This window comes from Entelurus aequoreus, linkage group LG21 (genome assembly GCF_033978785.1).
Source record: "Entelurus aequoreus isolate RoL-2023_Sb linkage group LG21, RoL_Eaeq_v1.1, whole genome shotgun sequence".
Lineage (NCBI taxonomy): Eukaryota > Metazoa > Chordata > Actinopteri > Syngnathiformes > Syngnathidae > Entelurus > Entelurus aequoreus.
In genome coordinates this window covers 49,116,751-49,136,436 of record NC_084751.1, presented here as the reverse complement: position 1 = coordinate 49,136,436, position 19,686 = coordinate 49,116,751, and the positions used below count along the sequence as shown (strand labels likewise).

The 19,686-nt window shown below is 41.6% G+C and overlaps 1 protein-coding gene across 4 annotated transcripts in view; it reads right to left on the bottom strand.

Annotated features, from left to right (window-relative positions):
- Positions 1-19,686, bottom strand: part of LOC133638795 (PALM2-AKAP2 fusion protein-like) — a 175,013-nt gene that overhangs the window by 94,911 nt on the left and 60,416 nt on the right. For 2 of the 4 annotated variants that reach the window (XM_062031752.1, XM_062031754.1), the window contains exons 5-8: positions 10,360-10,474; positions 9,732-9,753; positions 8,572-8,700; positions 4,863-5,618 (exon numbers count right to left, since the gene is read on the bottom strand). In XM_062031752.1, the coding sequence (XP_061887736.1) occupies positions 4,863-5,618; positions 8,572-8,700; positions 9,732-9,753; positions 10,360-10,474 (1,022 nt within the window). The remainder of the gene's footprint in view (positions 1-4,862; positions 5,619-8,571; positions 8,701-9,731; positions 9,754-10,359; positions 10,475-19,686) is intronic. The other 2 variants (XM_062031753.1, XM_062031755.1) reach the window with 2 other exon arrangements.

Sequence of the window (19,686 nt, the reverse complement as noted above, 5' to 3'; positions counted from 1 at the left end):
TGGCAACACACTGCAGGACTACAATGATGGCAACACATTCCCATCTTCCAGTCCAACATGTGCAGTCATTGCAGTGGACACGGAAGGAAAGATTGCCACAGAGTGAAAAGTTTGCATGAAGGAAATAAAAGTAAGACATCATGCAGTTAAAAAAGGGCAAACATGCAAATGTGTTAAAGATCTTGTCTCTGCAAACTCTGTCCTGCCAGGTAAACAAGGTCAGCAGTGAAATAGAGAAGATATCTCCTTATATGGCATCATCTGACATGTCAACTTTCAATCTCTATATATCATCAAATTAATTAATGATTGTCTATATTTGTGTTGTTGTCTATGGAGTGTATATCATCTATATTTGTATTGTTGTCTATGGAGTGTATATCATTTATATTTGTGTTGTTGTCTATGGAGTGTATATCATTTATATGTGTATTGTTGTCTATGGAGTGTATATCATTTATATTTGTGTTGTTGTCTATGGAGTGTATATCATTTATATTTGTGTTGTTGTCTATGGAGTGTATATCATTTATATTTGTGTTGTTGTCTATGGAGTGTATATCATTTATATTTGTGTTGTTGTCTATGGAGCGTATATCATTTATATTTGTGTTGTTGTCTATGGAGCGTATATCATTTATATTTGTGTTGTTGTCTATGGAGTGTATATCATTTATATTTGTGTTGTTGTCTATGGAGTGTATATCATTTATATTTGTGTTGTTGTCTATGGAGTGTATATCATTTATATTTGTGTTGTTGTCTATGGAGTGTATATCATTTATATTTGTGTTGTTGTCTATGGAGTGTATATCATTTATATTTGTGTTGTTGTCTATGGAGTGTATATCATTTATATTTGTGTTGTTGTCTATGGAGTGTATATCATTTATATTTGTGTTGTTGTCTATGGAGTGTATATCATTTATATTTGTGTTGTTGTCTATGGAGTGTATATCATTTATATTTGTATTGTTGTCTATGGAGTGTATATCATTTATATTTGTGTTGTTGTCTATGGAGTGTATATCATTTATATTTGCATTGTTGTCTATGGAGTGTATATCATTTATATTTGTGTTGTTGTCTATGGAGTGTATATCATTTATATTTGTGTTGTGGGCCAGTCACTGAGCAGCAGATGAAGTTTGAGACATAAACATGTTTGAGACATAAACATGTTTGAGACATAAGCATGTTTGAGACATAAGCATGTTTGAGACAAGCATGTTTGAGACATAAACATGATCACGTTAGTATTTGATATCATTTTAGGGTTTTTCCATTTTCCTGCCATTTTGCACTTCCCCTCTTGATGATGTCCTTCAACAAACAATGAAGTACTTTGAATAATGAAAGTGAAAGTGAAAGTGAAAGTGCTCCAGACCTGAGGCACACATGCCATGGATTTCATTCAATTGGAGCCTACTCAAAAGCAGAGAGTGATAGGCAGCTTTGAAGAGTTAAGTAAGAAACAAATAGCAAAGTAAGTTAAGTTGTGTTGGAGTTGCTGTCAGAACATTTCACAGCTTTTTAAGGTGATTACAAAATATAAAGACATTTTGCGACAATAGATCTTTTTTGTGTGAACAATCGTGTTGTGATTCCAGACAAAGACAAACTAGTGTGTGGCTTCATTCCAATGGCACATTGAAGGATTCAGTGTCATTCTTTCAAGAATATGAATAATGAATCATCACTTTCCTTCTTTGGAACTCACTTTCTTTCTCTTCTCCAACTTGGACATTTCTCTTTTTTGCTGTAAAAATTAGATTTTTGATGGGGTTTTTTTTGGCAATGCCTTTTCTTTCCTTCTAAATGCAAGTGGACTTTCTCTTTGAACGCCACCACATGTCAGCTTTACAGATGCCATGTTCAAGGTGCGCTCTAACACACTACAAAAGGTGACAATCAAATCAATACTTTGCTTATTTGGAGTAATATATGTATGCATGTCATATTTGGAGTAATGTATGTATGCATATCATATTTGGAGTAATATATGTACGCAGAGTAATATATCATATTTGGAGTAATATATTTATGCATATCACAAAACGTGAACATTTTTACAAATGAAATGTTTTCAGTAGTTCAATTTGAATGATCTACATATACAGCGTACCTCTACTTAAGAGTGTTTTGAGATAAGAGCATACTGAAACTAAAGGAGTCTAAAACTAGCCGAGAATGTTCAAATAATATCCAAGCAACGGACATATATCCATGAAAATATAGAGAAGCTGCTGTAGGGAAAGACTGTAGAAGTCCGTCCTGCAAGATCATTGCTGTGCATTAATGTTGCATTACTTCATAAAAGTATGGCAGTTGTTTGTAGTACAATTGTTTTGTTTTTCATGTAATACTTCTGACTTAAAGATTGTTTTATTTTGAAAAAGCCTGTTGAAATGTTGCTGTATTGAGGGGCCAAGCACCAACTACATTGATTTCATTGATTTGAGATACAAGTATTTGAGGTGAAAAGTCCCGTCACAGAATCACTAAAACTAATAAGTTGAGGTACTTCTGTGTAATAATAATATTTCATAGATTCACTGATCACTAAGTCAATTTCCTGAGCCTTGAATTGGTCTCGTAGTATGTCAACTCCTGGAATGAAATAATAATCAGTTATGATGATCACATGTCGTCTTAGTTATGATGCACTTTTATACATCACATGTCATCTTAGTTATGATGCACTTTTATACATCACATGTCATCTTAGTTATGATGCACTTTTATACATCACATGTCGTCTTAGTTATGATGCACTTTTATACATCACATGTCATCTTAGTTATGATGCACTTTTATACATCACATGTCGTCTTAGTTATGATGCACTTTTATACATCACATGTCATCTTAGTTATGATGCACTTTTATACATCACATGTCGTCTTAGTTATGATGCACTTTTATACATCACATGTCATCTTAGTTATGATGCACTTTTATACATCACATGTCGTCTTAGTTATGATGCACTTTTATACATCACATGTCATCTTAGTTATGATGCACTTTTATACATCACATGTCATCTTAGTTATGATGCACTTTTATACATCACATGTCATCTTAGTTATGATGCACTTTTATACATCACATGTCATCTTAGTTATGATGCACTTTTATACATCACATGTCGTCTTAGTTATGATGCACTTTTATACATCACATGTCGTCTTAGTTATGATGCACTTTTATACATCACATGTCATCTTAGTTATGATGCACTTTTATACATCACATGTCATCTTAGTTATGATGCACTTTTATACATCACATGTCATCTTAGTTATGATGCACTTTTATACATCACATGTCATCTTAGTTATGATGCACTTTTATACATCACATGTCGTCTTAGTTATGATGCACTTTTATACATCACATGTCGTCTTAGTTATGATGCACTTTTATACATCACATGTCATCTTAGTTATGATGCACTTTTATACATCACATGTCATCTTAGTTATGATGCACTTTTATACATCACATGTCATCTTAGTTATGATGCACTTTTATACATCACATGTCATCTTAGTTATGATGCACTTTTATACATCACATGTCGTCTTAGTTATGATGCACTTTTATACATCACATGTCATCTTAGTTATGATGCACTTTTATACATCACATGTCAACAAACATGACTTGAAGTAATCAGATTGGTTGAGAACTCGATGTTTACTTGTGATGTACTAGTTGTTGTGTGTTAAAGGACAGGTGTGTCATGTGTTCCAGTGGACTGACTGGGGCCAGGTGGGGATTAGAGCTGGGGCCACTATTTGCAGGACCACAGTGTGCAGACACCATGAAGATAGTATTGCTCACATATTGATCAGTTGCCAGTACAGTAAAGTATATAACAATATATATGATTATTGATGTGTTGGCAGTACAGTAAAGTACATAAGAATGTGTACAAAATGTAGCACCTAGAGGACGTAGCGAGGGCTGGCAGTGGTCGTGACACACAAGAATAAACATTTCAAAATTGTCTTTTGCATTCAACTATTTGAATATTTGGAGTATTTGCTCACGTTACTTTTCACTGGCGGCATTTTCCAATGTGCTCGTTAGTTTGAGGAGGAAGAAAATGGTCCTGACTGTGATTCACGGCTTCTGATTGGCTGCTGAGTCAGGAAGTGATTGAATGAGGAAGGAGCTCAAGTTAAGAGAGAGAAGAAGAGAGAGAGAGAGAGAGAGAGAGAGAGAGAGAGAGAGAGAGAGAGAGAGAGAGAGAGAGAGAGAGAGAGAGAGAACCCACTACAGTGTAACTTGCCTTTCAAACCTGGCATCTCACAAACTAGGCAATAAAAGTTCGGATTGACTTTTCAAAATAAAAGTCGTTGCCCTTTTTTTGTTTCGGTTATTAGGACTGAGGATGTGGAAGAATATGTGGAGGCACATGAAGGAAGCAAGGCAGCAAGGAGCCTCCATCCTGCACACACACACACACACACACACACACACACCTTTTTATTTCAGCCTACCTGTGTGTGTGGGTGTGTGTGTGTGTGTGTGTGTGTGTGTGTGTGTGTGTGTGTGTGTGTGTGTGTGTGTGTGTGTGTGTGTGTGTGTGTGTGTGTGTGTGTGTGAGCAGCCACTTAGAGTCTGGAGGAGGAGAAAGAAGGCGGGGCTTCAGTTAGTAACCATCCAGAGAGAGAGAGAGGGGAGAAAGAGGGGTATTGTGGGTAATAAGACTAGTGATATAAAAGGAAGCAGAAGTCACATGACTATGCAGCACAGAAGTCACATGACTATGCAGCACAGAAGTCACATGACTATGCAGCACAGAAGTCACATGACTATGCAGCACTGGCAGCGTTTCCTCTTGTCTGTACCTGTGGCAGGTGTGAGGCCGGGAGGCGGGGCTTTGTTGGTGTCGGGGTGGTGAGGGGGCGAGGCGGCGCTGTCAGACGAGAGTTCCGTGCTGGCGGCCTCAGACGTGGCGGGCCGCCCAGACACCAGGTCGGCGGCGGTGCCGTCCAGGAGGGACATGTCGGTGACCGTCTTCTCCCTCAGAGACTTCTCGTCGTCTTCGTCGATGAGGACCACCTCCGCCTTCACCGTGGCGTCCAACAAGCCCAGCAGTCGCCTGCTCTCGCTGGTGTCCTCCAGGTCCTGGTAGCCCAGGAACACCATGGTGACTGGCTGCGAGGGGGTGGGGCTTAGCTGCGAGGGGCCGGGCTGCGTGGTGATGGGAACCTGGCATGGCGCCATCATGCCCGGTCCGGTCTCCACCTGGGCGGGCGGGCTCGACGGGATGGATGGCGGAGCGCAGGAAGGCGGGGACAGATCCTTGCCGTCTGCTGGTGACATGCAGGGGTCGGCAGGGGTCACCGACACTTGACCCTTGGTGTCGCCCAGCGCTCCGGATGCTCGATGGAGGAGATGCTCCACCTGCGAGGAGCTCCAGCCGTTCTCCAAGGAGCTGGTGGAAACGCCACCGGCGGAGGAGACTTGGTACACCACCTTCCTGCCGTCGTCGTAGACTTTGACGCCGCGGGCCCCCGCCTCTGAGGAGCGACTCACGCCATTGGCCGACAGGACGCTGTGAGGGTCACGCTGCACCTGCGTCTCCATCGCAAACATGGCTGCTGAAAGGAGGGGGGAGGAGGTGCAGTGGAGAAGGTGGAGGGGGGGGGGAAGGTGGAGTGAGGGGGGTGGAGAAGGTGGAGTGAGGGGGGTGGAGAAGGTGGAGGGAGGGGGGTAGAAGGTGGAGTGTGAAGATGGAGACATGATGAAAGATTAAAGTTTAGTATGGAGTTCATGCTGCTAGTCTGTAGGCAACACACACACACACACACACACACACACACACACACACACACACACACACACACACACACACACACACACACACACACACACACACACACACACACATACATACACACACACACACACACACACATATATATACACACACACACACACACATATATACATTTCGGCCTGTACTGTACATCTTCAATACAATTGTATCTGTAGGCAACACATATATCATACATCATATATATCATAAATCATATGTATCATCATCCATCCATTTTCTACTGCTTGTCCCTTTTGGGGTTGCGGGGGGTGCTGGAGCCTATCTCAGCTGCATTCGGGCGGAAGGCGGGGTCATATATATCATCATCATCATCATATATATCATACATCATATATATCATAAATCATATATATTATAAATCATATATATCATATATCATCAATACAATTGTATCTATAGGACACATATATATCATATATGACATGTATCATATATGATATATATCATCAATACAATTGTATCAGAAAATCACTTTCAAATCCTAAGAGAAATGATTGATTGATTGATTGATTGATTGATTGATTGATTGATTGATTGATTGATTGATTGATTTTGCCTACCGCTGATTAACTCTGATATTATATCTATTTGTTTATTTGATAGGGACATTGCACAATACATACATTGCACAGAGCATACATTGCACAATGCATACATTGCACAATGTATTGCACAGAGTATGTATTGCACAATGCATGTATTGCACAGAGTATGTATTGCACAATGCATGTATTGCACATAGCATGTATTGCACAATGCATGTATTGCACAGAGTATGTATTGCACAATGCATGTATTGCACATAGCATGTATTGCACAATGCATGTATTGCACAGAGTATGTATTGCACAATGCATGTTTTGCACATAGCATGTATTGCACAATGCATGTATTGCACAATGCATGTATTGCACAGAGCATGTATTGCACATAGCATGTGTTGCACATAGCATGTATTGCACAATGCATGTATTGCACAGAGCATGTATTGCACAGAGCATGTATTGCACATAGCATGTATTGCACAGAGCATGTATTGCACATAGCATGTGTTGCACATAGCATGTATTGCACAATGCATGTATTGCACAGAGCATGTATTGCACATAGCATGTATTGCACAGAGCATGTATTGCACAGAGCATGTATTGCACAATGCATGTATTGCACAGAGCATGTATTGCACAGAGCATGTATTGCACATAGCATGTATTGCACAATGCATGTATTGCACAGAGCATTGTGTTGCACAGAGCATGTATTGCACAGAGCATGTATTGCACAGAGCAGATGCAAAGTAAGAGCAGCACTAATGAATGTAATATTTCATAGTGCATGTCTGTGTTGATGAGGTGTACGCCGCCTTCTGCTCATGTGCGGCTGGGATAGGCTCCAGCACCCCAGTCAACCCAAAAGGGACAAGCGGTAGAAAATGGATGGATAGATACTGCAATATGAATTGACTTTCATTTAATTATTAACACATTTGTTTTAGTATACTTGGCAAGAAAGCAAAAGGGGTATTTCATGATGAACAACAATATTTAATATTTATTAGAATGTCATCTAAATATAATCAAACACAACTCAATATATTTGACAAAAGGTATTTTCCTACTGCAGACGACATGTATGCCTACTATTCTTTCTTTACTTTCTAGAATATTCTCTGTGAAAAGGTATTTTCCTACTGCAGACGACATGTATGCATACTATTCTTTCTTTACTTTCTAGAATATTCTCTGTGAAAAGGTATTTTCCTACTGCAGACTACATGTATGCATACTATTCTTTCTTTACATTCTGGAATATTCTCTGTGAAAAGGTATTTTCCTACTGCAGACGACATGTATGCTTACTATTCTTTCTTTACTTTCTAGAATATTCTCTGTGGAAAGATCAGCTCATCCTCAAATGAATCAGCACAATTTAAACATCTTGATTGCTTCTCAGATTTTATTATTAACATTCATTTGTTCACACTCAAATTAATTATTACTGATGTTTCTACTAATAAGAAAACAGATGATTGTGATATTGATCAGCCCTGCTATTATATTATAGCTATAGAACACAATTGTATTTGATCAGATTATTGATTAAGGTTCATTCTTTCCATTTTTACCAACCATTTCTTAAATCATTATCATTTTATTAATTGTTTTCTTTTTCCGGACACGACAAACCGAACATACTCAAAAATTCAAAGAATAAAATGAGCATCTCAAACGCAATATTATCATTTTTAAAACAAACAAAAAAACACCAATAGTACATTTGTAATACTAAAAGAAAAAAATAATAATTAAAAAATGTTAAGAAATTTGTTGCCTAATGTTTGTGTTTGTAATTGATGTTTATTATTGTGCCTTTTTTCTAAGTTGTGTCAAGTGACGCTGCTTCACTCCGGAACTTTCTAAATGACTGCAGTGAAAGTATTTGTTCTTGATCCTACTTTAAAAAGTCTAATAGTCCACACAGCAACATGTTTATTTAGCAGAAATGGAATAAGCATGAACACCTAAGTATGTGTGTGTGTGTGTGTGTGTGCGTGTGTGTGTGTGTGTGTGTGTGTGTGCGTGTGTATGTGCATGTGTGTGTGAGTGTGTGTGTTTGTGTGTGTGTGTAATCCAACTTGGCTGCGTCCCAAAACCCTTAATGTCACTCCCCCCCCCCCCCTATCTTACTTGCCATCCTCTCCTCTCCAACCTTACCAGGTGTGCCAGCAGCCTTCTCCCCAGGCACAGGTGTGCTGGTGTGGGGCAGCGAGGTGGAGATGAGGTGGTGGGGCTGATGGAGGTCCGTGTGGTCCGACAGAGGAGCGGACGGCCAGCCGGTGGTCTCTGACAGCACAAAGGGGAGGGGAGGATGGAGAGATAGTCAGTGTGATGCTGCAGGCCCACTGTGATACACACACACACACACACACACACACACACACACACACACACACACACACACACACACACACACACACACACACACACACACACACACACACACACACACACACACACACCGTGTAACTGTCCTTGTCTGACTTCTGTGTCGCTGACAACTACACACCCCAGAGGTTCAAGTGCTTATGCAACAAAAACGTGTGTGTGTGTGTGTGTGTGTGTCTCCCCGCTTTGTGTGCTATTCCACGCGTGTGTGTGTTTGATGTGAAGAACAAAGCGACAGGGGCTTACAGAGAATAGCGGGGGGATAAAGCCAGCAAGTGCAGAGTCATGGCCTTGTGTGTGTGTGAGTGTCAATAGTCTTGCTGAGCATGGTGTGTGTGTGTGTGTGTGTGTGTGTGTGTGTGTGTGTGTGTGTGTGTGTGTGTGTGTTTGTGTGAGTGTCAATAGTCTTGCTGAGCATGGTGTGTGTGTGTGTGTGTTTTCATGCAAGTGTGTGTGTGTGTGTTTTAATGCAAGTGTGTGTGTGTGTGTGTGTGTGTGTGTGTGTTTGTGTGTTTTCATGCGAGTGTGTGAGTGTTTGTGCGCTCAGTTCCTGGCAATGAGCATATGTGTTGGAGGGTTCACTCTGTCCCAAATCTCCCCTGTCTCAGCGAGATTGTTATCCAAACCAACACACACACACACACACACACACACACACACACACACACACACACACACACACACACACACACACACACACACACACACACACACACACACACACACACACACACACACACACACACACTTGGAGTGAAGGACTCTCCTATGAAGACGTGGGTGTGTGTTTGTATACCTGGTGTGTGAGTGTGTGTGTGTGTGTGTGTGTATATGTGTGTGTGTGTGTGTGTGTGTGTGTGCGTGTGTGTGTGTGTGTGTGTGTGTGTGTGTGTGTGTGTGTGTGTGTGTGTGTGTGATGTTGATCCTACCTCCATCATGCACCATCAGACTCTGTAGGACAAAGAAGTAAAAAAGTTATTTGCTGCAGCAACAATAATATGTTGTAATAAATGTGTAATAAGTATGTTAGCTGTCATCAAAGTGTTTTGAAGTTTTATTGTTGAACTACACTTTCATTTCATTCTTCTACTTAAAGGACCTATAGCTTCCTGAAATTTCACTAACAACTTATCTTTATTTTCTGCTCCTGAAAATAAATCTATCAGTCGTTCAGAAGTTTGGATGAAAGTGTAAATAACTTTCCATATGTGGCCCTCATGGTGGGGCCACAGCATATCATTTGGAACTAAACGTGGGCCTTCCAAAATGTGCTGAAACTCCTTCAAAAACAAGCCTGTAATCTTTTATTTTATTTACCTGTACACATCATTTTTAGGTCCACAATGATGAAATAAATGCTAAAGTTGTTAGCATTAGTTTAATTGATTACATTATTTGATATGTTCTTGGTGTGGTCATTTAGTTCTGACTAACTCTTCACTAAAACTCCATTCACAATTTAGTTCTGACTAACTGTCCACTAAAGCTCCATTCACATCCCAGTAACACAACTCTTGTACATAGAATCCTGACTTTGGAGAGTTCCAAGTTCTTTACCTTCTGCAGGTCCTCAATTGAACGCTCGGTCTTCTTCAAGCGTTCTCGGAGAACTTGTTCTTTAGCTGAGATCTGAGACTCTTCACTCTCAAGTCGGCTGATTTCTGACTCAAGCCTGCAAACACAAACAGACTTTTGGTTGATACTGGAGAAGTTTGCCATGGGTCCACCCTGCACATTTTTCAATGTTAGAATTCAACATGAAGGTCTTGGTCTCTATCTCATGTCAGTCAGAGTCTTCATATTTGTAAGCAATAGACCTGAGTTCATGGTCTACATGTGACATGAAGGTCTTGGTCTCTATGTCATGTCAGTCAGAGTCTTCATATTTGTAAGCAATAGACCTGAGTTCATGGTCTACATGTGACATGAAGGTCTTGGTCTCTATCTCATGTCAGTCAGAGTCTTCATATTTGTAAGCAATAGACCTGAGTTCATGGTCTACATGTGACATGAAGGTCTTGGTCTCTATCTCATGTCAGTCAGAGTCTTCAGATTTGTAAGCAATAGACCTGAGTTCATGGTCTACATGTGACATGAAGGTCTTGGTCTCTATCTTATGTCAGTCAGAGTCTTCAGATTTGTAAGCAATAGACCTGAGTTCATGGTCTACATGTGACATGAAGGTCTTGGTCTCTATCTCATGTCAGTCAGAGTCTTCATATTTGTAAGCAATAGACCTGAGTTCATGGTCTACATGTGACATGAAGGTCTTGGTCTCTATCTCATGTCAGTCAGAGTCTTCATATTTGTAAGCAATAGACCTGAGTTCATGGTCTACATGTGACATGAAGGTCTTGGTCTCTATCTCATGTCAGTCAGAGTCTTCATATTTGTAAGCAATAGACCTGAGTTCATGGTCTACATGTGACATGAAGGTCTTGGTCTCTATCTCATGTCAGTCAGAGTCTTCATATTTGTAAGCAATAGACCTGAGTTCATGGTCTACATGTGACATGAAGGTCTTGGTCTCTATCTCATGTCAGTCAGAATCTTCATATTTGTAAGCAATAGACCTGAGTTCATGGTCTACATGGCATCTTTTCTATGTTAGGACCTGGTGTCAAAGGACAGATGAAGTTATAAACAATATGGTTGTTTTAATAACAATTCTACATTTCATATATCTAGACATCAGGTGGAGGCCTAAAAGCTATATTGTGATATGTATTACATCCTCTTGTACCAATATATTATTGACATATAAATGGTAATAAAACTGTTTCAAAACAAGTTGCAAAGGCTCCTCTTTTGGCAGCTGATGTATTGCGTCATTACAATTTATCAAAACTATTATTAATCTACTGTTACTGTTAAAGTCATCTTAGTGACATCATGCACAAAAATGTACATCACATATCGTGACATGGACTAAACGTATCCACATATATATGGTGTATGGTGACATGGACTAAACATATCCACATATATATGGTGTATGGTGACATGGACTAAACATATCCACATATATATGGTGTATCGTGACATGGACTAAACATATCCACATATATATGGTGTATCGTGACATGGACTAAACATATCCACATATATATGGTGGTCAGTCTACCCCAGGGCAGCTGTGGCTACGAAAGTAGCTTACCACCACCAGGTGTGAATGAATGATGGGTTTTTAACATGTAAAGCGACTTTGGGTACTTAGAAAAGCGCTATATAAATCCCAGGTATTATTATTATATGGTGTATCGTGACATGGACTAAACATATCCACATATATATGGTGTATCGTGACATGGACTAAACATATCCACATATATATGGTGTATGGTGACATGGACTAAACATATCCACATATATATGGTGTATTGTGACATGGACTAAACATATCCACATATATATGGTGTATGGTGACATGGACTAAACATATCCACATATATATGGTGTATCGTGACATGGACTAAACATATCCACATATATATGGTGTATGGTGACATGGACTAAACATATCCACATATATATGGTTTATCATGACATGGACTAAACATATCCACATATATATGGTGTATCGTGACATGGACTAAACATATTCACATATATATGGTGTATGGTGACATGGACTAAACATATCCACATATATATGGTGTATGGTGACATGGACTAAACATATCCACATATATATGGTTTATCATGACATGGACTAAACATATCCACATATATATGGTGTATCGTGACATGGACTAAACCAGGGGTCACCAACGCGGTGCCCGCGGGCACCTGGTCGCCCGTAAGGACCAGAAGAGTCGCCCGCGGGCCTGTTCTAAAAAAAAAAAAAAAAAATTTAAAAATTAAAAAAATAAATAAATAAATAAATTAAAAAAAAAAAAACAATTTTTTTTTTTTTTTTTAAATTAAATCTACATAGAAAAAACACAAGATACACTTTCAATCAGTGCATCAACCCAAACAACCTCCCCCATGCACACTCATCCACACCCACTCACACAAAAGGGGTTATTTCTTTCTGCTACCAATATTCTGGTTCCCACAACATAGACAACACATCTGCAAGGGACACAGTCCCTGAAGCACACATGATTGTATAGGCTGCTGGTCCACTAACATTTTCATTAATTACTATTTTTTATGTAATTATTTTTATATTGTTTTCCTTTTTTTTTATCCAAGAAAATGTTTTTTATTTATTTATCTTATTTTATTTTATTTTTTTTAAAAAGGGCCTTATCTTCAACAGACCAGGTTGTCAATGATATTAGATTTGTTTAAAGGTTTTTTTTTAAACCAGGCCCAGTCCAGATAATGTCCAAGTCGGACTCAGCAACACACACCTTCATTCATGTACACAGAAAAAAATTAGGGAACACAACAGATTGCATATAATTTATAAACAAAATTACATTTTCAAAATAAGCATGCAGTCCAGATTATGTCCAGGTCACTCAAATTAGGGAACACAACAACAGATATCATATAATCTATATAAACATAATTCTACTTTCAAAATAAGCCTTTGAGGACTTCTAATCTTTTTTTCAATGTTTTTTGGCATCATTATCGTTTTCAACCATGCAACTTTCTAAAGTTAGAAAATACTGAATAAATGTTTTAAAGAAAGTAATACTAAGTGAATATCTGTTTTTGGCCTTAAAAATAAACATTTTACCGAGTACTATAATTAAATTGACTAAATCATGATTGTCAATGAACTCTCCTAAAATAACAGAAACCACATTAAGCTTCATAAACAAACCAATCCTTAAACACATTTTTTCAACTTCCACCCAAAACAAAGACACAATATGACAATACCAAAACAAATGCAGGGTGGATTCAGGCTCCTGACAACAAAATCGGCAATCATCTGACTCTGCCATATTCCATAATTTTAACATTTTCCCTGTGGGTAAGAAGTTATAAATAATTTTAATTTGAAAATAACGATTTTGCACATCGATACTGGTTTTATAGATTAGTTTGAATATGGCATCCCATGGCAACGGGCAGTCAAAAAAGTCCTCCCATTTTCCATTTGTGTTGTATGGGGCAGCCTTCAGAGATTTCTTTATTAAATACAAATTATATATTTTTCTATTTATTTTAGTTCCTTTTTGCCAACTAGAATTTCTTATTAGAGGTTTACAAACTAATAATTTAGTAGTTCCATAATTAATTATTTGTTTCCATCTTTTCCCAATTACTCCAGTTAGTTGATAAAATGAAAAGCTTGAGCAAGCATCACCATACATAGCTCTAAATTCATCATACTTCATAATTTTACCATTCTCATTGATAATATCATTGACAAAAATGATTCCTCTTTCAAACATATTTTTCCAAAAGAAAGGCTTTCCATCTATTACAATATTAGAGTTCATCCATATTAACTGCTGCAAAATATCCTCTCTTTTTTCTGGCACATAAAATTGAAAACACCACTATGAGTGGATTGTTTCCTTTATGAACCCTGCCATGTTTCCCAGCAGACTCTCTGGGAGGGGATCACTTGTAAAAAAGGATACAATTTCTTTTGATACAGTACATGTTTTTTGTCCAACAGGACACTTGTGTACCACTCAATGTTTAAATACATCTTTGGAACAATTGATGTTTTTAAAGACAGACACATAGCTTCAAGGTTGAGAAGTTTCAGGCCCCCATATTCATACTCTTTGTACAAAACCTTTTTTTTAATCTTTTCTGGTTTGCCGTTCCAGACAAAATCGAAGACCCTCCGCTCATAAATCTTAAAAAAGTTTTGTGATGGAGCTGGTAATGACAAAAACAAATAAATAAATTGAGGAATAATTAACGAGTTGGCAATAGACATTTTACCATACAAGGTTAGGGATTTCCCTTTCCATAATTGCATAATTTTGTCCAGCTTTCTTAGTCGATTATCATAATTTACTGAGCCTAGATCTTCCAGATTTTCTGGGACAACAACACCAAGTATGTTAACTGGTCCATCTGTCCACAAAACAGGCACTTTGCATTCCATTCGAAAGGACGTTCCCTTTAGATTTCCGATCCTTAACATTTTACATTTATCATAATTAAGCTTAAGGCCAGATTGCTGTGAAAATATGTCCAAAAGATTAAGAAGGTTCCGCAAACAATGAGGAAAAATCTTATCTTTGTGAATCAGCATTTTCTGACATGAACTTCATCAAGAACAAACACAGAACACGCCTCACTGATGCACATCTGCAAGACTCACTCAGAGTTGCAGTGTCAAGTTACACACCAGAGTACAACACACTAGTTAACAGCATGCAATGCCAGGCTTCCCACTAACTGACAAAGAAACAGATAACAGATTTGGTGTCCAGTTCAAAGTGTGACATGATTTAAAAAATTGAGAGTTTACTTTTGTATTTTACATGAGTTATTATTTGTACAAACATGGTGCAAAGTAATTCATGATTTGTTAAAAAATGTTAGTGGCTAGCTAGTTAAAATGGGATATTGTGATTTCACAAGACTGTCTTAGAAGTGATCATTTGAAAATGTTCAATTTGAAAAATGTGCACTTAGAGAAAATATAAAAATAAAGTGTTGCATATGTCATGATCCTGGGTCCGGATCATGTTTGTTTTGTGTTTTCTGGTAGTTTTGGACTCCTTTTGTTATTGCCTGTGCACTTATGAGTTTGTTTCATCACCATGGTTACTTATTATTTTCACCTGCCCTGCACGCGCACCTGTTACTCATCAGAGACTCTATTTAGTTCTGCCTTTTCCGGTCACTCCGTGTGGAGTCATTGTTTTTGCGTCACACCTGTCCCAAGTAAGTTTTGTAGTTCCATGTCATAGCGTCTGTTTAAGTGATTATAGCCTCTCGTGTTTTAGGCACGCCTGCCTTTCTTTTTGTTGTGTTGCCTGTACTGTTGGTAGTTTGGATTACTTATGTTAATAAACCAAAGCCTACCTTCACGCTGTCGTCCGGAGCCGTCTTGTTGCGTTGAGAGAACGAACCGCAGCAAACTGCACCCTCGTTGTGACAGAATGACTCCACCATGGCAATGTTCTCTCGCACCTGGCCACACGGAGATTGAGACGCGCTGGCGAAAGCGGAAGCCAGCCAGAAAGGCTTCGTTTCGCCATCAGGGCGCGTCATTCCCCCAAACTCCTCCTCCGGACAGCAATACTCCATGGGCAACCCAGTTTTCCTCGCCGCCATTGTTTGGTAATCCCATCACACATTTTGCTAAACAATTCACCGATTGGGCTGTCAGTCAGCTGGAGACCCGCATGGATGACGTCATCCCGCCCACTGTGGATGACGTCAGAGACGAAGATTTTTTTTCAAATTCTTCTGACTCTTTCTGTCAGCAACCTCCTAAAGACTTTAATTCCAAAATTAAACATTATCAGGACATTCTTTTGAAATTTAGATGTCAGCCACAGTCTCCTTCTGAGTGCCAAACTCCGCCCCCTAGGACTCTAGCCCCGCCCACGTCAGTGACTTTTTCCTCTCATCCTCCCAAAAGACCTCAGGTGGGGGATGGGAAAAGACATTTTGGACAATTTAGAGGGGAGGATTTTGCCCCCCTCCTGACTTCCCGCCACCCACCCGTAAAGACTGTTCCAGACCGCAAGCAGCGCGTCTGGTATCCGCCCCTTGAGGGGGGGGCTGGGGCCGGGAGCTGTGCTGGTGGGGCTGCTCGGCTGCGCCCAGCCAGGCAGCAACCTCCATCCCGGCCGCCACCACCAGTTTTTCGGCCTGCCAAGCCGCAACCTCCAGCCCGTCCTCCACCACCAGTCCGTCGGCATGCCAAGCCGCAACCCCCAGCGAGACCACCTCTGCCATGCTCATGGCTAACCTCAGCCCAGGTGGGCCTGCAGACGCCACCAGCATCTCCGGTGGGCCTGCAGACGCCACCAGCATCTCCGGTGGGCCTGCAGAAGCCGCCAGCATCTCCGGTGGGCCTGCAGACGCCACCATCTCCAGTACCTGCACCTCGGCTGGTTCCCACACCAGTACCTGCACCTCGGCTGGTTCCCACACCAGTACCTGCACCTCGGCTGGTTCCCACACCAGTACCTGCACCTCGGCTGGTTCCCAGACCAGTACCTGCACCTCGGCTGGTTCCCAGACCAGTACCTGCACCTCGGCTGGTTCCCAGACCAGTACCTGCACCTCCTCCTCGGCAGACGCCTGCACCTGCTCCTCGGCAGACGCCTGCACCTGCTCCTCGGCTGACGCCTGCACCTGCTCCTCGGCTGACGCCTGCACCTGCTCCTCGGCTGACGCCTGCACCTGCTCCTCGGCTGACGCCTGCACCTGCTCCTCGCCAGACGCCTGCACCTGCTCCTCGCCAGACGCCTGCACCTGCTCCTCGCCAGACGCCTGCACCTGCTCCTCGCCAGACGCCTGCACCTGCTCCTCGCCAGACGCCTGCACCTGCTCCTCGCCAGACGCCTGCACCTGCTCCTCGCCAGACGCCTGCGCCTGCTCCTCGCCAGACGCCTGCGCCTGCTCCTCGCCAGACGCCTGCGCCTGCTCCTCGCCAGACGCCTGCGCCTGCTCCTCGCCAGACGCCTGCGCCTGCTCCTCGCCAGACGCCTGCGCCTGCTCCTCGCCAGACGCCTGCGCCTGCTCCTCGCCAGACGCCTGCGCCTGCTCCTCGCCAGACGCCTGCGCCTGCTCCTCGCCAGACGCCTGCGCCTGCTCCTCGCCAGACGCCTGCGCCTGCTCCTCGGCAGACGCCTGCTCCTCGGCAGACGCCTGCTCCTCGGCAGACGCCTGCACCTCGGCAGACGCCTGCTCCTCGGCAGACGCCTGCGCCTGCTCCTCGGCAGACGCCTGCGCCTGCTCCTCGGCAGACGCCTGCACCTGCTCCTCGGCAGACGCCTGCACCTGCACCACGCCAGACGCCGGTGGTACCTGCAAGCACGCCAGACTCGCCGGTGGTACCTGCAATCACGCCAAACTCGCCGCCGGTGCATGCTGCCACGCCTGCCTCGCCGCCGGTGCCTGCTGCCACGCCTGCCATGACGGCGCCGACACGCCCACCTCCTCGTCGACCACGGATGTGGCCGCTCCCTGGTCGTCCGCCTCGCCAAGTGCGCCCACCTCCCCGTCGGCCACGAATGTGGCCATTGCCTGGTCGCCCGCCTCGTCTGCTGCAGCGGCGCTCCACTCGCCGCCGCCACTTGACTTTGCCTCGGTGGATTCGGGGACACTTGGCCTGGCGACCCACCTCCAAGTCCTCCCTCCGCCCGCCCGTGACTTTTGACCCTGCTTGTTTTTTTGTTTTTTTTTTCATGGACATCTGGTATCTGTCCTTGAGGAGGGGGTTCTGTCATGATCCTGGGTCCGGATCATGTTTGTTTTGTGTTTTCTGGTAGTTTTGGACTCCTTTTGTTATTGCCTGTGCACTTATGAGTTTGTTTCATCACCATGGTTACTTATTATTTTCACCTGCCCTGCACGCGCACCTGTTACTCATCAGAGACTCTATTTAGTTCTGCCTTTTCCGGTCACTCCGTGTGGAGTCATTGTTTTTGCGTCACACCTGTCCCAAGTAAGTTTTGTAGTTCCATGTCATAGCGTCTGTTTAAGTGATTATAGCCTCTCGTGTTTTAGGCACGCCTGCCTTTCTTTTTGTTGTGTTGCCTGTACTGTTGGTAGTTTGGATTACTTATGTTAATAAACCAAAGCCTACCTTCACGCTGTCGTCCGGAGCCGTCTTGTTGCGTTGAGAGAACGAACCGCAGCAAACTGCACCCTCGTTGTGACAGCATATTGATATTTATCTGTTTCTATATATATTTATTGTGAGAAATCATTAAGATGATCAGTGTTTCCACAAAGATAAATATCATTAATTATTAATAATAACAGAGTTAAAGGTAAATTGAGCAAATTGGCTACTTCTGGCAATTTATTTAAGTGTGTATCTAACTGGTAGCCCTTCGCATTAATCAGTACCCAAGAAGTAGCCCTTGGTTTCAAAAAGGTTGGTGACCCCTGGACTAAACATATCCACATATATATGGTGTATCGTGACATGGACTAAACATATCCACATATATATGGTGTATCGTGACATGGACTAAACCAGGGGTCGGCAACCCGCGGCTCTAGAGCGCCGCCCTAGTGGCTCTCTGGAGCTTTTTTAAAAATGTATGAAAAATGGAAAAAGATGAGGAAAAAAAAAAAGTTTTTGTTTTAATATGGTTTCCGTAGGAGGACAAACATGACGCAAACCTCCCTAATTGTTATAAAGCACACTGTTTATATTAAACATGCTTCACTGATTTGAGTATTTGGCGAGCGCCGTTTTGTCCTACCAATTTTGGCGGTCCTTGAACTCACCGTAGTTTGTTTACAAGTATAACGTTCTCCGACTTTCTAGGACGTGTTTTATGCCACTTCTTTTTCTGTCTCATTTTGTCCACCAAACTTTTAACGTTGTGCATGAGTGCACAAAGGTGAGTTTTGTTGATGTTATTGACTTGTGTGGAGTGCTAATCTGACATATTTGGTCACTGCATGACTGCAAGCTAATCGATGCTAACATGCTATTTAGGCTAGCTATATGTACATATTGCAGCATTATGCCTCATTTGTAGCTATATTTGAGCTCATTTAGTTTCCTTTAAGTCCTCTTAATTCAATTCATAACTCATGACACAATATGGCTTTTAATTTTTTGCGGCTCCAGACAGATTTGTTTTTGTATTTTTGGTCCAATAAGGCTCTTTCAACATTTTGGGTTGCCGACCCCTGGACTAAACATATCCACATATATATGGTGTATGGTGACATGGACTAAACATATCCACATATATATGGTGTATGGTGACATGGACTAAACATATCCACATATATATGGTGTATGGTGAC